This window comes from Lottia gigantea (assembly GCF_000327385.1).
Source record: "Lottia gigantea unplaced genomic scaffold LOTGIsca_134, whole genome shotgun sequence".
Taxonomy (NCBI): domain Eukaryota; kingdom Metazoa; phylum Mollusca; class Gastropoda; family Lottiidae; genus Lottia; species Lottia gigantea.
In genome coordinates, this window is record NW_008707502.1 from 608,942 (window position 1) to 622,403 (window position 13,462).

The following is a 13,462-nucleotide window of genomic DNA, read 5'->3' on the forward strand; positions in this document are numbered from 1 at the left end:
TAATTGTCTACTGTCAGAGTAAACATAGGTGACTTTGACATCGTTATACCCAATGATACTTTTAACATCATGCTTCAATGTATGAGTAAAGATGAACAGCACACACATTAAAGATTATTGATAGTTTATCAATATATTTTCATATGACACAATCACATAAGTAATCCATAACATTCATAAATTATAGCATTCATAAATTATAACTAGTACATGTATATAGTAAAAAAAATACAACATTAAATTCAAAACAATTACATAACATTCTTACTGTCAAAGAAATGCAAAGTTCTTAATAGCTTGATATTGTTTAGATGCACAACATGAAGCCTTGTCATCTTCAATCGATATAAGGCATATAAAACTCAAAGATAACATCTTAAATTGTATTTGAGAGTTGAAAATGGAATGACTTAGTAGTAAATTGTGGATTTTCAACATCAACTGGAGTAACAAGAGTTTTTTCAATGTAATCACAACATCCCTGACCATCAATTAATACAATAGTGGTTGTCCTGAAATAAACAAAACATGCCTAAATCATCAATCAAGAGCATTGTCCTCCAATTTTCTTTTGACACTGATCCTGAGATAAAAAAAAATATAACTATTTGTTCACTTAAGACTGAAGATCCTTGAGTCACTTCCCTCATTGCAATGCATGGTGTTATATATAAAAAAAAAAAGGTTACCTTGTGCCATATTTATATTTTGGCAACCATACATATCTACAAGCTAATTGTTCTATATAATCTCTTGCATAAATATTTTTAGTTTGATTATATAAAACATCATCTGGATAATACCTTTAAAAAATATAAGACCAATCAATGACAAAAACCACAGAATTAAAGGGTTCTTGATAGAATTTTGTGGACACATGGTTGTGGTTGGGTAAAAATTCCTAAACATCATTTCACCAAATAATCTTTCAATCTAATAACATTTTTTGAATCTACATCAAAATAAACTTATATGATCACTTTATATGGAACTGAATCCTGATCCTTTTTTATACGGCAACATGGTAATAATAAGATGAATGGTTTCAGAGTTATTGCCCTTGTAGTAAAAACGCCCTAAATTTGGCTTGTATGCATGATAAAAGCAACAATTTTTATCCGATCTTAATAAAACTGATGAGATTTCAGTCAATTTCGAAATTGGTAATATCAGATAAACAGTTTCAGAGTTATTGCACATTATCTAACTTTCTTTCGATTTCCAAAAGTAAAAGGATTCCAATAACTGACTAAACTTAGTATTAGTAGGCCTACACATGTTATTAAAGAGTTGAAAATTAACTCCAAAATAAACTCTTGTACTTACTGTTTTTTATCAAACATAAAGTTCAATAATTCATCTATCAATTTGTCTTTATGATTTGAATATTTGTGAATGATATTTTGGAATGGTTCTCTGCCATCTATAATCTTTTTCCATGGTTTATCATAATAACTATTACCAATACATGTATACTGACCTGATAAGATTGATTAAAACTAAAATATTCTAAATAATAACATTGTAAACAAGAGAAGTAGTGTTCCATAATAATGTTGTGCCTTAAACTATATTAATGTATTAATACAGTGGAGCCGTGTTTATCCGGTTGCCGATAAACCGGAAATCCGTAGTGCCATTTAATCATTTAAAACAAACATTATGTGATTGGTTTTCCTAGTTTGGAATCCATAGTTAGTTATTTTACTTTATATTAATAAAACAATTTGGAACAGGTTTCAGAAAAATAGGTTCAGAAAAAAATAGAAGGGTCAATTTTGAGTGTGCCATATCCATTTGATTAGTTGCATAGTTGGGTACATCTTCACATGGTCAAGCTATAACAAACTTTGTCTTTCCAATCATCACAAATATGGATAGGCATCATAATTCAACACATAAATCAATATGAAAACAATTTATCTAAAATTATTATCAGTAGGTTGAGTATAAAATAGTTTCCATTAAGAAATTAAAAGATTATGATTCTTACCTTTATTAATTTTAGATAACTGAGCATTTCCACTTCCATTTGTTAAATATTCCATATCAAATTTACCATTGCTAAAAACAGCCATTTCATGTTGAAATTGAATATTTTTAACAAAACCACTACAGGAACTAGTACACAAACATCTGCCTCAACCAGAATCTAATTTCAGCTATCTGTATGCCTTTACTTTACATACATTTTCAAGCCGTCAAATTTTTTAGATGTCATTTGCAAATTCAATTGAATATAACAATCTTGCATCGATAAATTATTTTGAAAATACCTTTTATGTAGTAAAGCTAGATGAAATCCATTGTAGTCTGATTTCATGTCTTCAATATTTTTAATGAAGGACTTCGGACTGTCTTGTGATGTTAAATAATTACTTACAAGGTATCCTATAAAAAATTAAGATATTTAGTCTTATGTGTACCAGACACTAATATCCTTTAGCTCTCAGATTCTGCAAGTCACATGTTCCATCTGAGTCTCACTTGAAGGAAACTAAAGAGGTTTTCTAAATGTTTTGCATGTATCATGTATTATTGCATCAATTATACACCTTTCTAATTTTCAGACAGATGTTTTTTGGGAATGTAATTAAAAAGTGTTTTTTATGATTTTAATGCTCTTAGATGTTATGTGCAGCTTTTAAGATAGTGACTTCATATATGGATAACCATTTGTATAATTAGAGGAACCACAAAAACCATCTGACAAAAATTGGAGTGGTGCAATTAAAAACCATAACTGAAATAGTGGAGTGAGTGGGTTTGAAATATTCTCACTTATACTGCAGTAATGTAATAGTACATTTAATGTTCATATACTTGCCTCTCCCTTTCATATTTTCACGAAAATTATTTGGTATATTTAACAAGATTCCTATTCGACCATTTTTATTTAGACCTAACCAGGTTCCACCTTCTTTACCAGGCTCATTATCTAAACCTAAGACAATATTTGATATTCAAATCATGTGTTTAATTGATCTCCAATTATGTTGTTGCTGCTCTGATGTCCAGAATCGCCAAATTTATACCTTTAAATAGATCTTTCAAAGAAGTTAACATACAAAAGGCATAGATCAAGGTAGTGGTTTGAATGGGACAGTGAACTCAGACTGTGTATGCCAAAGAAACATGTATTCAACATCCCTTGACGGTTAGAAATCTTAAAATGTCCAGATCAAATTTCCTTCACAATGTGGCTTTGACTGTCTGCATTAGCCCAATCAAGCAAAAACAAAGTGAGATGTTTTCCAGACAGGAGTTAGATTCTATATGAAAAGTCAAAACAACTTGTAGTTTGCACAAGTATGATATAAATTACAAAGTTTATAGCTTTTCTACAATGAGGCCTTGCATTTATGAAACAAAATATACAGGAAAGCATAACAGTTGGGTTGACACTTGATTTGTTGTAAAAATCTCACACAACAAACTTAGTTAATACACATGCATCCAGTAGCTTACTTTTGCAAAACATATTACACTGATAAATTAGTAAACTTGTATAATACTATGTAGGGGAAACATAACCCACTCAAGAAAAATAGTATCAACTCGAACCTGAAATACAGTCTTTGTTAGTGGACCAGAAATCAGCAAGTTTTGTTGGTCTGTCCCATGTTTCATCTCTATTATTTACTAATATTAGTTGAAACTCATCTGGTTGGTATTCATTATTTACATATAGAAACAATATGCACATTTCAGATTTCCTGAAAAAAACAACAAACACATCTCATATTGGCCTTCTTTAGTAAACAAAAATTACATATTCTGAAGGTTTCAACAAATAATATGAGTCATTATTTAGCCAAACACCAGATCCAGGTCAAACTGTTTAACCAAATATTAGTACTCTCTGTTTTCAATGAACCCTTTTAAAACAAATTCAGTTTCATCAAGTTGATACATAGATATAAATAGCATACTTTAGAAATATTTTCAGGTATAATTTGCGATGCTTTTGATAACATAAATGTTTTACAAATAAAGAGGAATGCCCCTTTAATCCCTACAGTAGTCTTCCACCAGCTTCCAAAAAGCCTAACGAACTTTAAAAGTAGGCTTTACGTAAACTTTTCAAATAGTTCTGGCATTAAAAACTTTTGACTGGATATTTTTTGTTAAAATTTCCAGGGACACATTTCTCTAGACTTTGGTGTATAGTTTCACAAAATTGAGCAAAAAGTTTTTTTGATCTAAAAAACAACGTAACGTCTTTTTCCTGACATTCAATGACAGAGCTCATCCTCAGATGATAATAAAAACTTACGTCAAGTTTTGTCAAAATCTTTCATGATTTACCCCTTCAAGCATGTTTACGAGCTAAAACTGAACGTATTTCAAGAACAACTGCATTACCTCATATCAAATATTTTTAGATTTTTCTTATTTTCAATAGGGTTCATAATTAGGTGAAAATAAACTAGCTTAGGCCTACTACTACTGTTAACAAGCCAAAAATTAAGAACACAAATAAGTATTTTCGATTTCTTTCATTTTAAATAGTGTTCATCATCCTAATCCTTGGGTGATAATAAATAAAATAGTTTCACCAGGTTTCCTCAAAATTCATTGAAAATTTTCCCTTTAAGTGTGTTTACAAGCCAATTTTTAACATGTTTTCAACAAGATCAGCAACTTTTTGATTTTTCTCCCTAGCCTAAAACAAACACATAATACATTTACTCAATATCAGTCAAGAATTGTGCCTTCTAAGACATACATGGGTGACGCCAATATAGCCCCACATTTCAAGTGAGCTTATAAAAAGTGGTCCAAGTGGCAAAAGTTGGTCGAGTTGTCTTTGGTCCAACCAACAAGTCGTCCGGTATATTTTACTAGGATGTAACTCTTGGTAACTGTGGTCTGATAAGAAACGGTAAAGGCAAAGCCAGATTTCTACCATTTACCATAAAACTGTATACAGTTCTTTGCTTTTACGCATACAATATGTTATGACTACAATAAGTAAAAAAATATCAGAAAAATGATCTTGCAGTGAGTGGACCCAGTGGATTGGACGCAATGATCCTGATATTCCTCAAGGTCAAGGTCTATTGGGATCATTCATTTATCTAAAATGTTAAATGTCTTGGATTTGGACTTTAAAAGTTCATATGTCAGTCAATCATCTATTGTTTTACCGACAAAAAAGAACCGCTAAGGTAAGTGAATTTAAAATTCCTGGAATATATTGTGTTCTCTGTTTATTTTGCCTTCTTCAAAAACAAAGATATCTCCTAACATACAAGATGGCAGCACATAGGCCACAGTTCTATGCATAGGCACAGGAAGACTTACATGGTATTGGCGGGTCTTGAAAAACATTTGCATAATTGCGTATTCAGTCACAGACTGACAGAGTCAGTACAGTCGAGTAACCTAATTTCGTGGAAACCTATTATTCGTGGATTTCCGGAAAGGATTAATAATTTAAATGAGCGACATATTCTTATGACGTTGTTTCAGTGACTTTTAGCAATAAATCACGCTACGTATCTTATTTTGTCAGTCCCTATTTATTTTTTAAATCGTGGTTCTTTGAAGGAATTGTCACTAGGTATAATGAATTGATATTAAAGATAAATACTAAGAGAAGTTAATTATACCACACGGTATCCATACAACGTGTTTTTCTAGACTTATTTATAGATCAAACATTGTACACGAAAATAGGTGACGCATTCTGCCGCTGTTGCCGAGTTGGTTGCTCATGAAATATGGGTCAAAGTGAAGAATTCATAAAGAAAATCGAAACAAACCAATTTTAATTATTTTGTAGAATATCTGAGTAAACATCTAAGACATAAAAAAAAAATTTAGTTTTTTTAACTTTGACGAAATTCGGTGTTGAATCCTTATATCCACGAAAATAGGTTACACCACTGTATTTTAGTTCCATTGCTGACCTTGTTTCTTGTGTCTTACTTAGTCTTAAACTTATACAATGAACGAATCAGAATTTTTGGAAACTAAGCCTAGTCCAAAGCTACAACAAATGTTTTATTTTTTTTAGACCCAATTTTGACAAAAGCACTTGCTTATTGACAGTGACAGTGGCTTATGAATCATGAGGCTATTATTATTAGAGCCTTCCCTACTCAGCACAGGCCGGTCATTGTTTGCTAATTATTTATTTAGAGTGCCTTTCTCTTTTTCTGAGTCTTGGTTTCCTAACTTAACTCAACTCTCAGAAAGTACAAGACAAGACAAGACCACATAGCTAATATTATTGGGTACAATAATATTTATTATTATATACTTTTGTTTCATTACAAATGAACTTTTTGCTATTTTTTACAACTCTTAATGTTTTTATTCCAGACATTGTTGGTTGGAATAAATGGTAAAAATGACAGGGGGTTGGCCAATGAATAGTCCAGACAAACTGGAAGATATTTGTGTTAATTTTTGCATTCAGAATATTGAAACATTAGCATACAAAGATGTGGACAAGGAAGAGTTTATTCTGCATCCATCTATTATTTTGCCCAAATCATTATGTGATAAACTGGTAAAAACATTAATAAGTACAAAATATGAAGGCTATCTAGATAAACTACCCATATTTTCAAACAGAGAAAGAACACAGATTAGTACATTATGTTTGAGAGATTCTAAGATCAATGATGATCAGTTAAAAACTTTGGTTAATCAGCCTATTGTGGAATTAGAATTAACTAATTGTCATAGTTTAACACATAATTCATTTCATACTATCAACCATTTGAAACACACACTGAAATCTCTCAAGATTGAAGGCTGCACCATCTTACAAAGTGATGAACTGTATGAAAGTGATTCTAACACAAATGCGCAGGTGGAAACTGTATTAGAATGTACAAACCTACGTACACTGTCTATTCATGATGTGGACTGTCGGAATATACTTGAATTTGATTTTAAACATGTTTTATCTCAGATGACGCAACTAACATGTTTAGATTTATCAGACTGTATATTAAGTTATGATAATGTGAGACAGTTGAAAAACCTTTCTCATCTTGTGTCTTTGATATTGAATAATGTGATACGTACAGAAAATAAATATTTCGTGGACTTTATTACCAAGATAAAAACATTAAGGTAAGTTTTGTCACTGTTGATGATTTTTTGTCAATAGAATGAAAAATTGAAAATGCAAATCTCTATATTTCTTGTTTGTGAAATGATATTGAGCCTACTTATGTGTAATGAGGAAATTGATTTGCACAGAAAGTGATGGGTCTCTAAAACATTCAACTGTTTACCTATAATTGTTCTGTTCAATTGAAGCTATGTCTACCACATGTATACTATTCCACAAATCTTTATTTTATTTGGACAGCAGATAGTCTTAGCCCTTCAAGTCTTTACCCCTTTCTTCTGATGTTTTTTCTTCATTCGAGATTTACAGTTTTATCTTCATTCTGACATTATGCTATGTTAATTAATGGTTTGAATTTATTTAGCCTATAATCCATGCTTTATTTATAAAATTTATCGTTTTAATGTACCATTATATTTTTTAATCCTTTCCTCTTTTATCTATAGACATTTAGATATATCAGTTAGTAATGATATTATAGTACCACTGAAATATAATGAACCTACTAGAACATTGACTACCCTAGTCACAAATTTACCAAACCTAATATCATTAGATATATCAGGTACTAATCTGGCAGATGGTGAGAAAATCAAACCTGTTTCTCACAGACTAGAACCAACATCGGCAAAACTGAGATATGAACTGTAAGTTTGATATAGTAGTTCGAAAAGAAATGCAGATGATGGATTTTGTCATGCGTTTAAGATATTGTGTGAGTCAAACAATATAAACAAATAAATTGAGGTTCACCACACTAATTAAAAGATGAAAAAACAATTGCAGTAGGCTTGTCATGGGTGATTATATATGTGAGCCTAGATATGTATCTTGAAAATATCAAAGCTGAAAGAAATATATTTCCATCAGCCTTTAGAGCTCAATTTCAGCTAATGATGTGTCTAACAGGATTAAAATCTGACTCTCCTGCATTGTATCAAATAGGTACTTACAGTGTTGATATAGTTTGTATTACTACATGTATTCTATATTCTAGAGAAGAAGTAGAGTCAGGTATACCAGGTTTAAAGGGCAGACAACTGGAATTTCTGGGTTTGGTGAACTGTGCACATGATCCATGTTTCAGGGACAATATACCAGCTAATAAGGTAATAGAACTATAGCCTGTTTACAGTTTTAATTGTCTATATAAGAGTTATGAATATATCAATATAGGAAACAACGTGGAATACATCAAACAATTCTTGTGTGAAAAAATAACATTTCATTCCAAAAAAAGTTGTGTGCTATTGGATATCTCAGTTTAGATCTTTTTAGAATATCAAGTCAAAATTATATCAATTCACTGCATCTTTTCTTACCTCATTAACCACCAATCAATGTAAGATAAATATGGTGTGTATTGTAGATTACTGGTAATGCCAATGAAGAACAAGTGCTATTAGCAGTTGAAGTTTACCAAGATAGATCTCTCATGTTATATACTGCCTTCAATATGTTATTTCATCGATTCCAAGGTGGTGAAATTGTTAACCAATGTCGAGCTCTTGAGGTTTGATTACTCTTTTACTTTGCAGTTTGCATGCATATTGACAAAATCTTCACTAAATTGGAATGAAGAGGATTTTGTCAAGAGCAACTTTAACTTTCAAATGACAATATTACTGTCTTGAAATTTTTTTAAATGTATGTGTTATAACAAGCTTAATTTGTCAATTCATTAGACAAATATATCTACAGAATAATATACTAAATAATTTGGTCATAAGATGAGGCAAGGATTGGATGAAAAGAAAAGAATTATTTTTTGTTATTATTTTTATAGGGATTACTTAATGGAATGCAGCGCCATCCTCATGATAAACATGTCCAGATAACAGGCAGGTAAGACAATTTGAAGTTTTTAATATGAATGGATTTTGAATCCATTCATTTTTAATCCGTCTGCTCACATATAGTTCATTGTAATTCAGAGGACATGTTTTGATGTATAGAATATTAGAAAAGATAGCCATTAATTTTAGTGAGGATAATGTAGATATTGTACATAGTCAAATTGTCATGACACTGTGTTCACTCTTTCGACATTACAGAAAACACCAGATTTGAGTTTTGAATTGATTTGCATTACCATCATTATGTATATAATATATATATTTCAGTGCATCATTATTTTATATAGCTAAAGGTGAACAGAAAGATAACTTAACACAACAACAGAAAAGGTAGACTATATATTACTTATTTTCATTCTTAGATTTTGAAACACTCACTGATATCTTAGATAATAAAATAGATAAAATAAGGAAAATAAATCATAAAATACACTCTATATTAACTTTTATCTATGAAGCTCATGTCTAGAGTAAATTGGTCTGAAAATGATATGTACATTATACATAAAATACCTATGACATTGCAAGTCTTATTTTGATTTTCATGTCTTGTTTTATGACAGAAGGTTTATAGATCTTGTGTTAGATGGAATGGAAAATTTCTCAAATGAAAGAACGGTAGGGGAATTTTCATAAATATATGATATTATAAATTGTCTTGCAACAAGATATGAAGTACAGATGCAATTTTGAGAATAGGTTTTGAAGATTTAACATACATTACATGATTTCAATTCAGTAGAATTTTGATCATTGAAATTTGAATCATTAACCATCCTGAAATCACTTTCATTAATGGAACACAATTTTATGATATACTACTCCTGGAGAGTGCTCTACCTTGGTGAAATGTAATGTACAATAAAATTTCATAAAATTATATTCTGACATTTAATTGAAATTTAAGGTTACAATACAGCATTGTCAATATAATAATGGTTGACATTTTATTTATTTTTTAGATGATGAGGAATGGGTGTCTAACATTATGTTATTTTAATGTTTCACAAGAAGTTGTAAGTTCAAATGTTTCATTTGTTTTCAAAACATTAGCAAGATTATTGTGAATCAGCAGAGGAAGCTTGCGCAGTTCATAGATTGATCTGCAAATGGTTCTGTGTTGGTCCATCTATTGTCAATGATTCATCTTGGGATAGCAAACTCGAAAATAGCTTTCGGTATCCCACAATTCATCATTGTTATCAAGAAATCCTACAAGGCACGTTTTGATTAGTTAAATTTAACAGGATTGTGGTAGAAACCTTGTTAGATTACCATGGAGATCATCAGAAACAAATTTATTATCTAATTTTGATAATTGTTGACAATAAAATATAAATTTCTTGTTTTAAAAACTGAATGCCAGCCATTGACATTGTTATTTCTTCCTTGCCTTTGTCCTGTATGATTATTGTTTTGAAGGTATATTATTGTGCTCGACTCTCTACAGTATTATTAAACATGCTCAAAAGTGATATACAAGATGATTTTATGCACCGTATTGGTATATACCTTATCAATTGTTTAGCTTGCCAAGTTAAACACAAGCAGAAAGCTTTGATTGGAGAATTAGGAGCCATTGAGGTAAATTTGCTTTATTTTCACTTGTTTGCATACTGTCAAAAATATATCATTAATTACAAATAGTTTACTTTACCAGCTGTACATCAAGCTACATGATTCAGATAGAAAATTCAACAAACAGCAATTAAATCAAAGTGTTCTATATAGTACATATAGCAATCCATTTCTATTCAATTAGGTATCAATAAATTTATCAAGTTTTCCTACTGTTACTGGCCAACTTTATTTTATTAAGATGTTTGTTATAATATGGTGTATTGTATTGATAATTTTAGATTTATTCTTGATAATAATTGTAGACAATGTTAAAGATAATTAAAAAGAAAATAGAAGAAAAAGAATGTGATGATATGATGGAAGTAGCCTGGAGTTCCATGTGGAATATTACAGGTATAGATTGATAATTTCAGTCAGTTTACTGATTTCATTAGCACTTTTTCTGGTTTTCAGCAGACTTTCCTTTCCAAATTTTTAGAGAACTCCACAGCTACTCCTACATAACTATTTATGATAATTGTTAGTCTTGTCATTTGAATACCTTCTAATCTGAGGATATGTTTATCATGTTGAATGTTTTATTTTCAGATGAAACAGCTCAGAATTGTAGAAAATTCATCGATTGTGGTGGAATGGATTTGTTTTTACAATGTTTAGAGGTGAATTATTTAAGTGTTAGACCATGCTAGGTGTGATCTTATACTCAACTATACACAATGCATTTACAAAATTCTTAAGTGTTTGTAGGTTGATACCAAAGTAATTGAATTTTATGATAATCTGAAATTTTCACTAATTTTATTTGGCATGTATGGACTGAAAATTTAACTGTGAACTCTTAAATAAATCCTGACACAGGCAATTACTTTGTGAAATGATACTTAAAATATACATACTTATAATAGTATTAGAGTAGTATTTATTTATTTATATTGACAGTTATTTAAAGATCGAGCTGAATTATTAAGAAATATGATGGGACTGATGGTAAGTTAATTTGTTATCTGTGACGAGAAATGACTGGTTTATTGATAATTTTCACATTTACAGTGATACTATAAATACACATTATGATAATATTATATGATTATATATGTATATACATGAGGAGACCATTCTTGTCACTATCACCATGAAAATGTGAAACAAAGTAAAAATAAGCCATCAGATATTTTGGAATGATTGATCTAATAAGTTAATTCCCAATTTCCTGATGTTCTTCAACATTCTTAGGCATCAGTAACAGTCAACTGATATGTTACGAATGCCATTGGCAAAGAACTTTTTGCTTTTTATTACAGGGTAATATTGCTGAAGTCAAAGAATTACGACCACTATTAATGGTATCAAAATATATCAGTGTATTTAGGTATGTATAATGTATAAGAAATTTAACATATAAGTACTTTAATATTAAATTGGTGATATGTAGTAATTTACAAATCTTGCAATCATTGGCAACAATGTCTACCAAAGTACAATGTCTTTTATTTTTTAGAGAAGTTATCCATTTCACTACGAGTTCTATCTTTCTAAATAATAATTTGTATGACATGATATGAGTTTATTGTTCATTTATAAGTAATAAACTATATTATAGTGATTTATTGGAATCAACAAGTGATGGTATTGAAGTAAGTTATAATGCTGCGGGTGTCTTAGCTCATATAGCTTCAGATGGTGTTGAAGCCTGGACTATAACAGAAACACAACGAGATTTGGTATTGTGTAGATTGACAGCAGCTATAAATAGATGGGATATTACTTCAAAACGAAATATTAATTATAGGTATAAACAATGTCATTGATAGAGAGGGAGTCAAGCCATTGAATTTACTTAACATTTAACTCTAGCCATTAGTTGAAATGTCACTTGATTGTAAAATTGTTAACCATTAAGTAAGCCACTAAATAGAAAATTTAGCCAATACTGATAGGATATAAAAGTGGGTTAGGTAATATTATCAAGGAATGATTAATCAATCATACAATCTGTAAACTATCAATAATACCACTTTATATCAACATTTGGATCCCTCTCTGTATGTGAGCCAAGAAGAGTAACACATAATCCTGGCCACATATTCTCAAAACAATCTTAGCCCTAGTATATCCAAGAAACAGTGTTAAGAGATAAGACCCCAGGACAGAAAACACTGCCTGTATTTAATATGTTTTCCTTTTGTTTCAGATCATTTGAACCTTTGTTACGATTATTAGATAAATTCGACACACCACCAGTACAACATTGGACTATCTGGGCTCTGTGTAATCTCACTAATGTGTATCGTAAGTATTAACTCTTTATATCTTTTTGTTAGTAAGTACTCTATACTAAATCTTTTAGACCAATCAATTTATTTCATTTGAATATGGGCTTCGTATATTAAGAATTAATCAAAAAAATCTAGATGGTCACTTGTATGAAATATGGTGATATAAACCTGACTATTTATAGAAAAATACAAATTATTTCAAAAGCTTTCTCTACATTCTGATCTATTGCCATATTTTTTTTTCAGCTGAGAAATATTGTGAATTGTTAGAAAATGAACATGGACCAGAACGATTAAAATCTTTATTAGAGGATAAAAGATCTGAGACTTATCTAAAAGACTTGATAAATCAAATATTAACTAATATAAAAGAATTTAAAGTGAAACCTAGTGGTGCCAGTGCCAAAGACTGTGATGATTGTCCAGAACAAATGGATCAACAATAATATTAGTTACTATTTAGTTTAGTTTATGATGATCGACACTAACAAAGAGGATTTAATAATAATTCAATGTATAAAACTTTATAACCACATTTCATTCAATGGGATATGTGAAATTTTTCATGGATGCAGCAATCCTCTTTACTGTGAATAATTTATTGGCATGCAGTTCCAAACATTTAGCTAATTAGTTTATTGGCAAAATTATGATGT

General features: G+C 30.2%; 2 protein-coding genes across 2 annotated transcripts; one reads left to right on the forward strand and one right to left on the reverse strand.

The window, feature by feature from the left end:
- Positions 1-109: 109 nt before the first annotated feature.
- On the reverse strand, positions 110-8,528 carry LOTGIDRAFT_200139 (hypothetical protein). Its single transcript, XM_009049376.1, has 12 exons — positions 8,463-8,528; positions 8,091-8,202; positions 7,540-7,740; positions 6,331-7,092; positions 4,917-5,171; positions 3,565-3,716; positions 2,828-2,944; positions 2,277-2,391; positions 1,994-2,064; positions 1,327-1,480; positions 690-803; positions 110-512 (listed from the first exon to the last, which is right to left on the reverse strand). The coding sequence occupies exons 5-12, from the start codon at positions 4,949-4,951 to the stop codon at positions 377-379; spliced, it is 894 nt and encodes a 297-aa protein (XP_009047624.1). The 5' UTR covers positions 4,952-5,171; positions 6,331-7,092; positions 7,540-7,740; positions 8,091-8,202; positions 8,463-8,528; the 3' UTR covers positions 110-376.
- LOTGIDRAFT_139253 (hypothetical protein) lies at positions 8,463-13,252 on the forward strand (the record flags this gene model as incomplete). The annotated part of the gene is made up of 13 exons (XM_009049377.1): positions 8,463-8,606; positions 8,880-8,938; positions 9,217-9,279; positions 9,513-9,567; positions 9,912-9,965; positions 10,372-10,533; positions 10,833-10,923; positions 11,119-11,189; positions 11,470-11,517; positions 11,832-11,899; positions 12,131-12,319; positions 12,722-12,819; positions 13,053-13,252. Coding segments are annotated over 13 exons (1,302 nt in total), but the record flags the coding sequence as incomplete, so codon positions are not given.
- Positions 13,253-13,462: the final 210 nt, after the last annotated feature.